Here is a 16,270-nt window from a genome sequence, read left to right as displayed (position 1 = left end):
GCCCACCCGTCGTCGCACGTGTACGAACCACCCACCAATCCATACACTCAGTCATGGTCGACATGCATTTCCGGTTTAATTGATTTTGCCACAAAATGTGAAATGTGTCGAAAACGAGTCACCATGACATCACCCCCGGCATTCCATCTCCCGACAGGGAATTCCTCGAATAAAGTTCAGGGTAAAGGGCTGGACTCAGGTCCTTTCTTTTTGAGGTCTTTGATTGCAGATACTTGGTAAATAAATATTGGCAGACCCAATGACTGATTGAAAGGACCACAGGACCACTTGGCACCAACTTCGACAATGCAGCAACTTTGCCTGTCCTTCGTCCGGAATTTCGCCCAGTTTGCTCACCGACTCACCGAGTGCAATCAGAGCAATCACTGGGCTATGTGCTATGTGAACAAATCACAATTACCGAAGGCAAAGCTTGCTGCAATAATTTCTTAGGTAAATCTCGGCAAAGTTATTCTATCAATTTATTCAAACTTTTCGAATTTTGTTAAAAAGCTTACATCATAAATATAATGCTTTGATGTTGGTCTGTGGGATATGAGTATGAAAGTAATATGACATGGAAACGCTTATTCTACAAGGCACAACAATTTCCTTTCTAGGTGCTAGTGGTGATCCGGAACCTATTGCCAGTGGAGGAGGGCTAGGACTAAGTACTAATTACTGGCTAATATAGCGTAAGTCTACCCTTAAGACCTAGTAAAATCATAAGAAACGCTCACAGGAAAAACTATGAATTTGGAGGCAATATTTACAGATCAAATTTGGTTTGTAGAAACCCGGCTGTTTAATTTATTTTAATTTTTGTAAAACTGTATAGTTGCATGTACCATTTAAACTAAACTGTTAGAAGTCTTTTACATAAACAAAACAGATATTCGCTTGTCCTGTTAAGAAATAAGCTATAAAATATCCAAGTTCTTTAAGACTAGCGAACACCTCTATTGATTTTGACTTTTTACGTGATATTTAAGCTTCCAAACTATCATAACATTTTTTCTGTGTCGGATCAACCCAAAAGGGGACTAACCCTTCTTGAACTTGAGCAGGAGGATAGTGAGTATGAGGAACACCAGCACCCAGGAGGAAATAGAAATAAAGCCATTGTATACAACGGGATTGTCGATGCCCCAGCCGCGTTGCAGGATGGATCGCATCGATTCCGTTGGCTTGGTGAGCGGCAAAAAGGCTGTGAAGAACTGCAGCAGCGGGAACATGCCCTCGATCGGCCAGATGATGCCGCACAACATGACGATGGGCAGGAAGGAGCCCATCGCCACATAGGTGGCAGTTCGCTCCGTGTCCACAGCGCAGGATATAACGAATCCGAAGCTCATGCCGCACAGTCCGTTCAGGATGCAGAGGGCCACCACCAGCCAAATGTCGCCCACCAAGGTCAGTTCGAAGAAGTAGAAGCTGACGATCAGGACGAAGATCGTCTGGCTGAGCATCACAGTGAACTGGGTGACCACCTGGGAGAGCAGGATCTCCGGACCCGTGATCCCCGCTACCAAACACCGCTCCAGCATGCCCTCATTCCGATCGATCAGCATCGCTCCGGAGGTGACAGCCACGGCCAGGAAGAAGATAATGGTCAGGATAACGCCCGGGGCAGCAAAGTCCGTGAAGTTGGGATTCCGGTAGCCGTAGATGGGCTGATTGAAGTCCACGGGGACACGTCCTAGTTTTGGGTTCAGATCACAGTCGCCCAGCATGTCGCCCACAAAGTTGAAGAAGGTATACTGGAGGTCACGGTAAAGCAGCTGTGAGATTTGTTGATCTAGAAATATAATAGTTGTTATTCATATTCAGAATGTAAATTAAATATGCACTTACTGGACCAATCCATTCGCACTGCCAGATCGGAGGATTCGATGGTGCCATCCTCTGCATAACGTCCATCTTCAACGCGTTCCATTAGCGAAGCCGTGTAGTTCGGTTGTATTACTAGAGCAGCCCAGGCTTTACCTTTCCTCACCTCTTCGTAGGCCATTTCGTCGTCAGTCACATATTTCTGCAATAGCAAAAACAATTTAGGATTACAAAGCCGAGCAGTTTCAAATTTCTAATAAAATGTATTCCTGGGAAAAAAGAAAATCTCTGTAAAAATTCGATGTAATGAAATGATGTATATAACATTTTCGAACAACCAACAAATTTAAATAATTGGATTCATGTTCTTTGGCTCTTAATTTTTGATAAATTTGTATTTAATACAAAGTTAATTGGGCTGAAACCTGGCTTGTATATTTAAATTTTAAATATTTCCGGGTTTTAAATATACATTTCTATTGACTTTGCTCTGCGTTTAAAAATGATTTTGGAATTCTCACTTAAGATCATTTACATTTATTTGTTAATTCAAGGATATCAAAAATCAGACACTCTCTTTCCCTTGATAGAGATGGCCATCGTTCATCTAAAAACAAATATATGCTTTGTGTGTTTGTGGGTGGGCAGAGTAGCTAAATGACGACAGTCAATCAAATGCTCACTCAATTAGCTTAAAAAGTCATTGCACCTGCCAGACAGATGCCGAATGACTGGGTATTGTTTTCGTGGCGCAATTAAAATCGGAGCCGCTGAATTATTGAGAAACCCATGTCGCGATTTCAGGACTCGGTAGTCAGGACTCGGGCTGCCTGCCCACGGCACTTCCTTTCTTGGCAGCTTTGTGAGCTGTCTCTTTGTGCGTCCCGCTTCATTTCCTGTCGCATTGTTTGCTGCATGTGGGGCGTTCTGTTCTGTTCTGTTCTGTTCTGTTCTGCTCTGTTGTAGCAACAATAAAAGTAACTCCCCGTAATTAATGTGCGTACTTCGCGCCAGGCGATAAATTCAGCGAGGCAAACAAATCAACAACAAAGGAGAGGCGTTGCGTTGCGTTGCGTTTCATTTCGTTTCGTTGCCTACTTTTTTGCGGACCCCTGTTTTTGTTGTCAACCATATGTTGTTTGTGTTATCTGTAACAATTTCATTTCGACGCGAAATAAATAATGAACTGGCAGCAGCCACCAGAAAGCGGAGCAGATCCAGGGATCTTGAGCTAGTTCCGGCAAGTGCTCACCCATTTATTAAGTTGCCTTCGAACTGGAGGGGCGTGCAAAACTTTGCCTAAACTTTTGCCAGTCACTTATGTCGCCCAACAACCACAAGAATCTCAACCGGGGGAAAGACCTGACCACAAAACCCTAGCTGCGTGGATTGGCATTTGTATTTGGGCTTAGTTCGGGCAATTTTGCGGCTTCGATCTGTAGTTATTTAAACGCAAATGGCATAGGGATAGACGCCTCCAAACAGGCGTGAAATTTACGCAATTGCCACCCTTAATGCCACACTCACATTCCCCGTTTTGGAGCCCAGCATACGAGTTTGTGGTTTAATTGGCCTCATCCGATTTGATGGCCCAGAAAGGGATGTGTTGCCCGAAACTATGTTGCCCAGATTGGATCTGGGCTGAGCCCTTGGCAGAACACCTGAAGCAGAGATTCGGGCGAGTTTTACACTTGGGACTTGGAATAAATTATAATGTGAAGAGCCATGGCTAACAGACAATCAAATTGCAAGTCCTGGGCAACTTTTATGCTACTATTTAACCCCAACTTCAACATTGTTTATGACAAACTTGAGCCACAAACTATGCGCAAATGAAGTCAACTTGGTCAGAAGCTCGACGCAAATGAGCTCGAAAGGAGCTGGTGGAAAAACTTTCGCCAGCTACCTTGGCAATTTTTGTTTCGACTTTGCCTTAACTTGCCTCATAAAACCATCCTTGGCTGTTGGAAAAAAAGAAAAGGAAGCACTTCAAGCACTTTCTCCCAGTAAAATCTTGGCGCTAATCAAGTACCATCAGTAGTATCAGCGTAGTAAAAAGGGATCTAAGCCATTGAAAATAACCTAAGCGTCTTTTAAAAAGCAATTTTTTAAAATGTCATTAAAAATAAAAAAAAAATTCTTCACATTAACATGTTAAGTCAAGAAGATTTTTTGCTGCACCAAAAAGCATGAAATACGTGGCCCCCGCCCTTACACTAATGAGCCACATTGTCATGCCTAATGAACTTTTAATTAGAAGCAACGACAACAGTCAACGACATCGGCTGACCACAATATGTTTTTCAATTTCCCATAAATTAAGATCCCTTTTTTGGCCTTTTAGCTGTGGGGGAAGTTTGTAAAATTATTACTGTCCCATTCATTGCTCCTAGGAAATTGTGGTGGTGGCGGGCTGAAATGTGCGACCCACGAAACAGAAGACAATTTCTGGGTCGTTAAGACAAGGGTAACCAAAATGCGTTTGATCTGAACGAACACGAAGAAAATGTACAACTGAATACAAACCCACAAGGAAAAAAGCCAGAAAAAAACTAGGGGGCATCGAGAAATATACACTTTTTCTTTTAACTTTTTTTTTGGTCTACGTTTTATATATATGTAACCACAAAGAGCCGCGAAAAAACAAATTTTGTAGGGGTGACCGCATGATACTTGTTAAAAAAATATTAGAACATTTAAAATCATACAAATGTAGACCACTTTTGTAAATATTGTATTTATTTGTGGGAACAAAGTTAATTTCAGAAATCTTTCCAAACTAGAAATCCTTGTTAAAAGAGTAGTTCTTTTAAGCTTCTAAGAATTCGTAAAACTAGCACAGAATATGTTTTTGGTTTTATAATGAAAACTATGTCGATTTGTTGCTATGGTAGTCTGCTTAAAGTTACAATTTTGTTATACACTTTTCTAAATAACTAACGTGATACGAAAATTCCCAAAACTTATGTAGTTTTGATTAATTACATTAGCCTATTAACGAATTTTTAGAAATCGATTAACAAGTCTTTTCGATAAAAAACATCACACCCAAACTCCAGTTCTCTATGTGGTACGGGAAAGTGGTATTGAAAAACAAAAAATTCCTTGCCGTCGATACGCGGAAAAATTCAAATTTCTGTGACCCACCCGGAGGTATGCCTCAAGCTCTATCCTCACAAGAATTTGGGGAAGGTGAGATGGCCAAGTGCTGATGGCACGTTGATATGCTGTTCATTGACCAAAATTAACTTGGCCTCCTCTCTTTCCTTTCGTTCTGGGTCTTTGATGCGGCCCAAAGATACACGGCCGCGTATAATTTTTTTTTTCATTTTTCCCTTATTTTTCCCTTTTTGACCGAAGTTATACAAATTTAGTCTGATAGCCGGCGGTTGGGGGATGCTTTTCAATTTCCAAAGGTAAAAAGTTTTCTTCGCAAATTGCCAGTTGAGGCATGCGGACGGTTGCTGGCCTTATTATTGCGGTCTTTATTATATTGTTATTTGAAAATTTCGTAAAAGTTTGGGAGGTCACGGTCTGCTGCCGGGATAATTTGATGGGACATTGAGATCTCAATGCTGATTTTGGTTTATTGTCTTTCAGCGGAACGCAATTGATTGCCCAATTGAATTTCCATAATAGTATTTTTTAGAGGCGGGAATTTACAACCAACCAGTTAATAAGTTTCAATTTTGCATGAATGCTGTGCAAACTAATCGTAAAAATACCCCCACTCCTGCCGCTACTTTGCTGTTATTACGCTTATTACAGTGTCTAATGTAAAATGCATGAAATCGTAAGCCTGGACTCAAGCCCTCGAACCGAAACGAAACTCAAATTAGGCAACAAAAGCGACTTTGTTTTTGAAGCGTAATTTGCAATAAATTGCCACAAGCGGCTTGCCATGGCCTGGGCGCTTCTCCTGGCGTTCAATTTCGTACTGTTCTGTTCTGGCCCACTATTTCTGGCCATCGCCGCCCATGGCAGGGCAGTAAATTTATTGATGATCTCGACCGACTGGCCAACTGGCCGACAGTCGACCCGGCCTGTTGTTGCTGTGCCAAAGATAAGCAGCTGTAATTTGTGTTCGCCAACACCAAGGGCAACGGCAAAATCGGAGGCAGGGGCCATGGCAGCTTCCTCTTCATTTTGCATCGAATAAGGAGCAGAGCAGAAACAGAGCTGCCAGATTTAGTCTAGAAACAGCAGTCAAATTAATTACAAAAAATATTTGTATAGATTAAGTAACAATCTGGCGTATTTGACAAAAAGTTGTCCATATAAATATAAATAAATTAGCAAGTTTTTTATTAAATTGTTCATAAATTTGGAAGTACTCTCACCAATTTATGAAGATATTAAAAAAAAAAAAAGTAAATGTGATTGAATTGACACAAATAGTTCACAACATGATTTTATAAATTTACCAAAAATAACTTGATTTCTCAGTCTACAAATATCAACTTGTCATCAATTCATAACTTTTTGTGAAGATTTGTCAACTATGTTTTTATAAGTAGGACTCATGATTTGATTTTTAATACTTCAATATAAAAATAAATATTAAAAAAATCGTCTTGATTTGGTATACACCCATAATTTAACTTAATGTTTAGTTTTAGGAAGTGTGTCTTGAAAATAAACTGCAGACAGTATTAAAGTATAAGTACTAATGCCATACTAAATAACATAACCCCTATATACTTATAAGCTTTGTTTCTTTTTAGCTTTGATTCCCGAAATATCTGTAATTGACCACAAAATAGCCAAGTTAGCAGCACTATTCAGGAGATGTGGCTAAGACAATGGCAAGTATATGGGGGGGAGGTGATTTAGGAGTGCGGCAGGGCGAAGTGATGTGTGCAGTAGATTGAAGACCCGGCGGCAGCCTCCGCTTGGAGCCAACAGGGGGAGCCACTCGGCTGTCCACACAAATTGAAATAAATTACAGGGGCGGCCAGCAGAGGGCGTACGTACTACGTAGTGGGATCGAGGGCCCTGAATATAAGCCACATGAGTGGTTATTGTAAAGTTCGCACTGCACAATTTAACCAAAAAGCCAGTGACAGCTGATATTGCACCCCCGGGCTGGGAGTTAAATCTGCATCTGCAACTGCATCTGCATTGCCAATGCCTCTGCCCATGTCCTTCTACTCTCGAGGGATGGTGAAAGGGGGCAGGAATCGGGGGCGGTGAACTCGAGTAGGTAATTTGCATTGCACTCACCACAACCATGCTCTTGTTCTTGACCAGCATATCGAGATAACGGCAGCTCAGCATCGTCTGATTGCATCCGGTGTGCACTGGACAGAACTGTTCCATAATCATTTCCCCCGACATCTCGTGATTCGCCACGGCCAATTTGAGGCCAGTCGGGTCATGGCCGATGGCGTAGCAGAAGAGCAGTATCTGCACCACGGGCAGGCCCACGATAAACAGCATCACCCTGCGGAAAAGTCATCGAAAGTTTGTTAGCATTCGGGAGCACTAGTTACTATTGGTAAGCCAAAGTAATAGAAGAATTGTTTTAGGTAAAAATGCGCTTCAACTTTTATCGATTTCATGATAAAAATGTTGTTTTTGGCTTACCAAGCTAACCAAAAAACTCGATTTTGTTTTTAAAAAATTTAAATATTTAAATTATTAAAATGAAATTATTATATTTTTATGATCTAGAAGCGCTACGACTGTCCCCAAATATTTGTGGTTTAATATTCAAATAATCTGTTTAACAATCTATTTATTTTTGAAAGTCTTAAAAAATGTCTACCGTTTCAATAAAAAAAAAAAATTAATCGATGATCAATAAAAAATGTATATTCCCTTATTGATGGAAGATCAAAGTCGGAAGCTTAAGAACTCTCTATTTATTCAAGTGGTGATATACTGGACTTGGGGACTTAACTGAACAAATAGTTAAGCAATGCTAAACAATTCTTCTAAGAGTTTTCTGGGCTCGACTTTTAAACGTAACGACGTACCCCACGTTACGCATCATCCACAAGAAGTTCTTCCAGATGAGGGCGTGCAGGTGATGCGACTGCATCACATGAAGGTTGTACCAAAAGGATGTGGGCGTCTCCTGGGGCGGTGGCAGCGGCGGGGCTGCGGGGGCGGTGGTAGTGATCGGATCTCGGGCAGCCGAGGACATGGAAATGTTATCGCCAAACTCGCCGGAAATTTCGGCGGCGTGCTGCTCATCCGACATGTCGAGAGCAGGATTGGAGATGGCCGGCACCGTCACCTGTTCCACGATTTCCTGAGCGATCGACGATCGTCGGCGCTTTCCCATGTTCTGCAAAACGGACAGCTTCAGGAAAACATCCTCCAGTGAATCAGCATTGTACTGCTGTCGCAGATAGCCCGGAGATTCCTCTGCCAGCATTTTTCCACCACGCAGTAGGCCAATCTAAAAATATTGAAAGTAATCACCATTGTTTTATGGATTTTTTACAAGCAATTAAACGACGCCTAACAACCCCAATCCTATTAATATTCTTTTAAAACTCGCTTAGAATGTTGTTACAAGTGAAGTTATGTAAGCCTTAATATCTTAAAGCATTTCGGTACTCTGATTTAAACAATTGTCGTGGAATGAGAGACTAAGATTTTTGTGTGTCCTCGAAATTAAGTATAAATAGATTTGAGTGACATTCGTGTTTTGTCAGTCAATTGATTTGGAGCGTGCTATGGCAAAGTGTCGTCAAGCGAATTAAACTTTTCGACTTTGATGCGACTTGCCAGTCGTCCTTGTCCTTGTTCTTCTCCGCGTCCCAGAATCTTTGTGAAAGTTTGCGCCCTCCATGCACATCCTGTTCCTGTTCCTGTTGTTGTGGATGTCGATGTCGATGAAGTTTTATCGACTCCCAATGCCCGACATAATCCCTTGTTCACGCAACGTGCGGAAATTAACTTAATTGATTTCTGTGTCCGTACATGACCAGCCGTCATCCCTTTAGCCCTGCTGCAGACAGAAAAGTTTGGCCGTCTGCTCCAGGATTCTGTCGTTGAGGGAGACACTGCTTGTTCATCAATTCCACACGAAATAGATGGCTTCATTAGGCATGCACATGAGTGGGTTCCTGCAGCCCCCTTATCCACAACCCCCGTATTTTTCCGACTGCACAGGCAAATTCTATGCCAAATAAACCACACACACAGTTAGCTAGTTAGTAAACTTTTGCCACTTGATTTGGCTTCGTTCGGCTCCTGATTTTCGGCCAACAAGGAAATCGCCCATTTCCCCCAGAGCTTGTTGTGCTTGGCCAATTCAATGGCAACTGTCTTTTCGACTTCTCAAAGCCAATTAACGTCTTAATTGAATTGCAGTGGCAAACTAAATTACTGGCTTCCTGGCGAGGCAGCCAATTGTAATTTTATTGGCCAACTATGTGATATGCATTATTATGGCCAGCAATTTTGCATGCCATAAATAATTTTCCGTTTGCCTCGCTCCCTCGGCACGCAGAGGAAATTGAAAAATGCACACGATATTTATGGCTGGGTTCGTAGGTGGCATTTACTGGGAGTGGGCGAGGTCAGAATATATTCTAGAATATATGCAGTGAAAGCCAGCCAAATAAATCGTGGACTTTCATCCTAAATTTACATAAGATCTGAATTCTGAAACGTAAGAATGCTCGAAGATATTTCGTTAGTGCTCTGGTCGAAAGAATTTCGCATAAAAATTTGTTAAAGTTTTAAAATAAGAATATTTAACTTGTCAATATGTAAAAAAAAACAAAATAAAGGTAAGGCTTATATAAATATTAAAAACATTTGTGAATTTTCTTTCCGCGTACGAAGTGAAGTGGTAATCTCTAGAGGACTTGTTCACTCATATTTATTTAATAAAATAAAATTCCCAAACTCGATGGTTTTTTATTTTACGAGCATTTTGCCACAACTCTGCAGCTTAATGCTTAATAACACCCCACTTGCAACGTGGCATTAAAGTGGCAATCAAAGTGGTCGAAACACATCAACACTTCATCAGGCAACGTAAATTCAGTTGGTAATGTTATTTTTTCTTGGTTATTGTGTATCTCCTGTCACTCATCAGCTTTAGCAATTATTCAACTGTCCATTTGCATTTCGGTTGTGTTCTTTTTTCCACGTTGACTGCTCGAAGGCAACAAGCGGAAAATTACGCGACAAACAATAAGGATAAAAACACAAAAACGGCTAAAATACAAGAGGAAATGCAACAATATAAACTATTAAAGGCGTGTGCAGGAGGGATTTTCGGGGCTCGCAGTAAATGCTGAGGTAGAGTACTCGTAACAATATATCCATCACATAATGTTACGCTCCCTGATTTCATTTATTAGAGCAGAAAGTACTGCACGTTCAACTCGGGACAGTATGAGATACACAACCGCCCCACTGTCTTCACTGTGTGGCCATGTGGCGTATACGCGATTCTTTTTTTTTTACCCTCGCTTACTTTTTGTCCTGGTTTTCTATTCTTTTTTTTTGTTTTAGGTACTATCTTTTTTCTACCTTTTTTTTTTCGGTCGAGCCAACAATTTCCCCTGAGCCAAAGAAAAAGGCAGCGCTGACATTAAATTTAGGGAGCCATGTCTGTCAAAAAAAGTGAAGCGCTGCACTTTGTTAAGAGCGAGGAACTGGAAGCCATTTGAGATTCTGTTGTGTGGGCCGAGTTGGTTGACCTCGTGGGTGGTAGTTGGGTGCGAAAAAAGGTTTGTTGGATGGTGGTGATGGTGTGGTTCTAAGGATAATACCGAATCCAGTGCAGGTGGTAATGCTTGTCATAATGCGGAGCCAACTTTGATGTGGGTGCCACTGTCATCGCAGGTGTAATATTTTTTGTTTCAAGAAAAAAAAATACAGAATTTGGTCAGTCAGCTGTTTTTTTGAAAACGAAAAAAAAACATTATATGTTTCTTGCAATGACAGCATTTAAATGTTGTTCTTGTTAATCAGATTATAATAAAGACAAGCAAATCGTAAGAAGCTATAGTTTCTGTTAATTTTCCTCCCTGTCCACAAAATGATTTAAAATGCAGGACAATGGTGCATTTGCCACAATAACTAATCCTTTTGTGGTCTATTTTTCTACTTTGCCATCAAAATAAAAGCATCTCAACATGACACTACCGCAAATTCTTGATATAAATAAGCGTCTATTAAATCGAGAATTTTCGCACATTAAATTTGATAATCGCTTTAACGTTTCTGGTTTTTTGGAAAGACTATGCTGTAGACACGGCATATGCTGAATATGCTCACAATAATTTCAATCAAACACGTGCAATTTTCAATGTCCATAAATATATTTCAATTAAAATAAATCTTTTAATCGCTGCACCATACAAATAACAATAACCGAATTTGAGTATGGCAAAGTTTTAACAACACTCTGGAGAGTCGTAAATGCATTTTACGATCACGTTTAATGCCCCTGCTTTTGTTTGAGTGCATCCTCATCCAGCTGCAGTAGAATCAGAAAAACTAATAGCTGTTTTTGCCGCCATGCTGCATATAATTTTTATTGCCGCATGAATTTTCAGTTTATAAATTGCCAGCAGGCAACAATCACTTTAATGCCCTGGCTTTTGAATGGGAGGGGCGGCGAATAGATCAAGTGCCATGTAGGTGCCAATTGGAGTGCCTCACAGAATCAGGCTTCGGCAAATTTATGTGTCTTTCTGGGCAGCGTTGAGCTCTACTTTAGCCGCCTTTGGCCGAAGGGAATCCCATTTTGGACACGCAATTCTGTTGACTCAACAGAAAATAGAGTCCAAAGCAAAGACAGGAGGAAAAGAAAAATACACAGGGAAGTCTACTAGAAAAACTCTACGGCTAACTCCTCGTGACGTGCAGAATTGGCGAAAAATATGTGCAGATAACTACCTCAGGCCAGGCCAAACTGAAGTTTCGTCCTCTTCTGTTTCGGCTTCGACTTGAGCTGGTCGAAACCAAAGCGTGGCACGAATAAGTGACAAAGCTGAAAAAGCAATTTGCTGCCGGCCATATAACTCGTACACAGATAAAAATTATACCATAAAAATAGTACATTTTTCATAACAAAAAGGTGTGATTATTTTTGAAATATTTTCAAACTTATTAATTTGAAAACATTTAATTTTGTTGATAACGTTTTTTAGAAACGGATGGTTATTACTTTTTTTGGCTTATTAAAAACGTAATACTTTTGACGTAAAAAACATTAAAAGCTGTAACTTTTTTAATTGTATAAAATTGGAGAGTGATATTCTTCAGGATTTTCTCCCAGTAAACTATCAGCCAGCTGAGGCGTTAGCTAAGCTCCTCTTGCTTTTCCAACTCAGCTCAGCTGCGAGGACAACACGTGTTCAATATGAGCAATTAAGCACTGTCACCAGAAGTTACACAGACACAACAACTTCTCATTCGTGATCCCATGGGCTTTGCATATAACGACGAACCATCGCGGATGGGAACTTCTTCCGCAAGTTGGCTTTTTATAGAACCCATAAACCATACATTTGGTCTAACAATTCGCATTAGATTCACATTTCAACGCCTGACTCTTGGATTAACTCGGCCAGGATGTTTCGATTCCGATCCTTGTGCCTTGTTTTATGGACTGCGGCAGCGACTCAGTCGATTGTTTTGCTTGACACCCAATTCCAATCCCAGTGCGATTCCCAAGTGCCAAACGCTGAATGTCGATTGCCCGCAGACAAAGGCGAGTTTTCTATTCCAGCCAGTGATTTTGTTTATTGGCCATAACTCTTTACCGCAATGACTTTTGGCGGCATGGCGGCGTGACAACGGATTCCCAGCCAGCAGATCATGTGGGGATGCATGGTTTTCGAAAGGGTTTGGCGGTTAGGGTTGAGGGTGGCCAAAACGTGTTGTCAATTGGCAGCCGCACAGCATGTGAGCCGTTTAAAACCCTGAATGTCCTTTGGGGTCAAGTGGGGTTAGAGGGCTCAAGCCCAGAGACCTGGCTGATTGTTTCAGTATTACTCGATTCAAGTCCAAAAGGCTGTCATGTGAATTATGTATAAAAAGAGCCATTTAAAGCGGTGATAAATTTATTCGGTAAAATATTTAATATTCCCTTAAAATAACGTTGATTAATAACAGCTGGCACCCAATCAATAATGCGAAATGGTGAGATAAAAGGTTTCTCCTAAGAGTTTCCTAAGAATCAATTGGTTTCTATACTTGTTTATTAAGCTAAAAGAAATCATGCAAATGAATTAAAAAATAAATAAACCTGTTTTGAAATAATGTTGACAATTTCAGAAAGTTATTATTAGTAAACGTTTTAGCATTAATTTCATGAAAATAATCGTTAATGTTCGATTCTTGAAATTCGATTCTTGAAAATATTTTTTAAACCCAAAATTTTAAAGGAGTAGGAATAAAAGGTTTTGGTCTATGTATATATTTTCTGTCAACTACTAAGTGAAATTTATGTTACGAACGGCATATGCGCCAACAAAAGCTGGAACAAAAATCGAAAAATTATAAACGTTGTAAAGTATTTTCTAATAATAAATACTCCTTAAAGTTAACCATTGCCATGAATATTTTCTGGCACCCTATCAATCACATTAAACGGGCTTCCTTGTAGAGTGTCTCAAGTGTCGATCTGCGGCCCAATTCACACTTTCTCCGCCGCTCTCCACATCAATCTTTTTCAGAGTGGTGTCATTGATATATTCAACCATCTCACACTCCACTTGAGCTTGCGTGTGTGTCCCTAAGTAAGGATTCTGTTTGTTTTATGTGTGCATATCCTGTGCGTGTTGCCAAGTATCCGTATCTCGGCCTGTCGCTTTGGCCGTGTATCTATCTGTCTATCCAACTGTCCATTGTGATGGGCGTTTGTTTGCGAGCTTTGTCACGATTTATTCGTTTATTTTTTCGACGTCTGAGAACGCCAGAGTTCATTGTTTGCTGCACGCATTAAATGACTAGCGCAGTTATATTTCCCTATACAGATCTCATCTGTTTCGCTGCTGGCATAAATAAATCTGAAGTAAATTTTGCAATGTGTCTCGCTCGGAAAAGCCTCGTAAATCGTGGCCATGGCCATGGGTCAACAGAGGAGACAGCCGCCAGTAATATTCTACTCCTCTTCCTTGGACCATTCCTTTATTTTTTTTTTGGTTTTCGGACAGCACACGGATTTGCTGCAGCTCGCAGGATACAAATTTGCCAGGGGCAGGCGGAAGCACTTAGCACCGCATGTTGACAGCGCTCGGCGGAGCTGATAGCTGAACTTTCACCTTGGCTGTAGCAGCATAATACTGCTCATACGCCACATATTACACATGGATGTGCCGGCTGGCCATAAATCACCGGGGACGAACAATGCGTGGGCGCCAAGAGCCATTGACACTTCGTCGCCGCACACCCCGAAAATCCCTCGCTCAACCCGCCTATTACTTCCCGGAAATATTCCTGCTTCCACTTACCATATGCGCCTGGGCACACTCGTCGATGTAATGCGTGGTGATTATCACAGTTGTGTGACCATTTTTCGTAATGTCCACCAAATGATCCCAGATGCTGTAATCAACAAGATGAAGAGTTAATCAGTTGTCATATTCATATCCACAGAGAAAAATGTATCAAAGCAGGTTACTGCAGAAATCACTAAGTTTTGAAATGAATTGAAAAGCTGTTTTAAGTAGCGATAAAAAAAGGGTTCTATTTTGGAATAAATCTAGCGGACCTTAGGACTTATGTTAAATTGTTGCTTACTTCTACATATTTTTTTTAGTTATATATAAGTCCTTGTGAATTCTGTAACACAGCAAAATACATTTTTATGGAAAACCTGTTTTTTTCAATTGATTGAAGATAGTGTTGGACGGCGCAGAAATCATAAGGTTTTTCTAATAACTTCTAAATGAGTCTTTTAAGTCTAATGGGTTTATACCGAAAGTCAACGATCCATTTATCCCTGCTTTACTCTACACTTTTATAAGTACTTGCAAAACTCTACTGATTTCTGTGGTCCGGCACACCAAAAGGCAATTTTGTTGTTAAAAAATTTACTGCAATTGTTATGCGCCAAAAAGTATTTGCTTAGTGTAGCTGTCATTAGGGTCAGGACTCACCTCTGTCGCAAGACCGGGTCCACGCCCACCGTCGGCTCATCCAGGATGAGAAGCTCCGGTTCGTGGAGCAGGGCCACTGCCAAACTTACTCTTCGTTGCTGGCCGCCACTCAGATTCTTGACAAATTTCGAGGCATTTGGCAAATTGAGCAATTTGAGCAGGAATTCGGTGCGATCCTCGATGTCGCTTTTGGGCATGGCCGAAATGATGCCGAAGTAGATTAAGGTCTCACGCATCGTGAACTCGCCGTAAAGGGCTATCTCCTGCAATAAACCCAAATTGGAATACGTAAATTATATGTGTTTTCACCGGCACAATACCCTGTTCCGGCAAAACTTCCACCAAAAACCTGGCCACTTTCCGGCTACGTTGGTTTATTACCCAACTGTGCCAAGCTGAAGTCAGTGGTTGATGGCAATTTAAGTTTATATCTGCATAAAATATTCCCTATTCTTGAGAAGTGTCTGTTGCTCTTACTATAAAATCATATTTTCTACATAGTTTAATAAGTAATTTTAGAATTGGTTTAGTTATTTATATAAACGCAATTACGAAATAAACTATAAAAAAGGTTAAAATAAAAATGATAAGTTTGGACAACGTAGTTTTTCTATATGAGACATATCACAATCAGCTTAGGTAAGAAATTTGTGTTGCCTATTAATAATGAAAACCTATTCAATTGAAAGATAGCACGCCTTTTATGAAAAAAAATGAAATAAAGCATAGGAGTTGAGTTATTCTTATGGATTGTGAAAAGTTTAAGTTTTTTCCCTCTCTGTGTGAGGCATTTAAAACTTTGCTGGATGTGTTTTCTTTTGTGCTTTCACCATTTTATTGCGTTTATTTAATTTAGTCTTCTCCGGGATGGGGTAATAAAAAGCGTATGAAAAATTCAGGGGCTGGCAGGTGAATGAAAATGGAAGGCAGGCGCAGCTCGGCCGAGGCCAACTCACCTGTGGCATATAGCCAATCCGGGGTCCCGGCACACCGGAACCACGGGATCCGGGTCGTCCGCCGAGCACCCAAATCTCGCCAGAATTGAGGCGACGTCGTCCGACGATGCAGCTGAGCAGCGTTGTTTTCCCGCATCCAGAGGCGCCCAGGAGCCCGTATCTGCAATTGCACACGGTTAGTTGAACTTAAAGTCATTTTCATAATGAGACATATATTCGAGCGCGAAGGCGTACATGCAAGCAGAAAATTTTAAGCAGGTGCGGTTCAGCTTAAATAAAAACCAACAAAATTCAAACGAATTTTAAAACTGGGTGTGCAACCCGTTTTGTTTGATTGGTTTTTAATGCTTTTAAAAAATAAGTAAAATAAAACCTTACTTTAATAGATATGCTTCTTAATAC

General features: G+C 40.7%; 1 protein-coding gene across 1 annotated transcript in view; it reads right to left on the bottom strand.

Moving 5' to 3' along the window:
• Positions 1 to 468: 468 nt before the first annotated feature.
• Positions 469 to 16,270, bottom strand: part of LOC128266714 (ABC transporter G family member 20) — a 48,508-nt gene continuing 32,706 nt past the window's right edge. Inside the window, exons 3-9 of the mRNA XM_053003425.1 lie at positions 15,869 to 16,028; positions 14,913 to 15,175; positions 14,265 to 14,358; positions 7,809 to 8,236; positions 7,054 to 7,273; positions 1,855 to 2,032; positions 469 to 1,798 (exon numbers count right to left, since the gene is read on the bottom strand). Of these exons, the coding sequence (XP_052859385.1) occupies positions 1,044 to 1,798; positions 1,855 to 2,032; positions 7,054 to 7,273; positions 7,809 to 8,236; positions 14,265 to 14,358; positions 14,913 to 15,175; positions 15,869 to 16,028 (2,098 nt within the window). The 3' untranslated portion in view covers positions 469 to 1,043. The remainder of the gene's footprint in view (positions 1,799 to 1,854; positions 2,033 to 7,053; positions 7,274 to 7,808; positions 8,237 to 14,264; positions 14,359 to 14,912; positions 15,176 to 15,868; positions 16,029 to 16,270) is intronic.

This window comes from Drosophila gunungcola, chromosome 3R, assembly GCF_025200985.1.
Source record: "Drosophila gunungcola strain Sukarami chromosome 3R, Dgunungcola_SK_2, whole genome shotgun sequence".
Classification (NCBI taxonomy): domain Eukaryota; kingdom Metazoa; phylum Arthropoda; class Insecta; order Diptera; family Drosophilidae; genus Drosophila; species Drosophila gunungcola.
The sequence above is the reverse complement of the archived record's forward strand: the minus strand, read 5'-3'. Positions and strand labels throughout refer to the sequence as shown.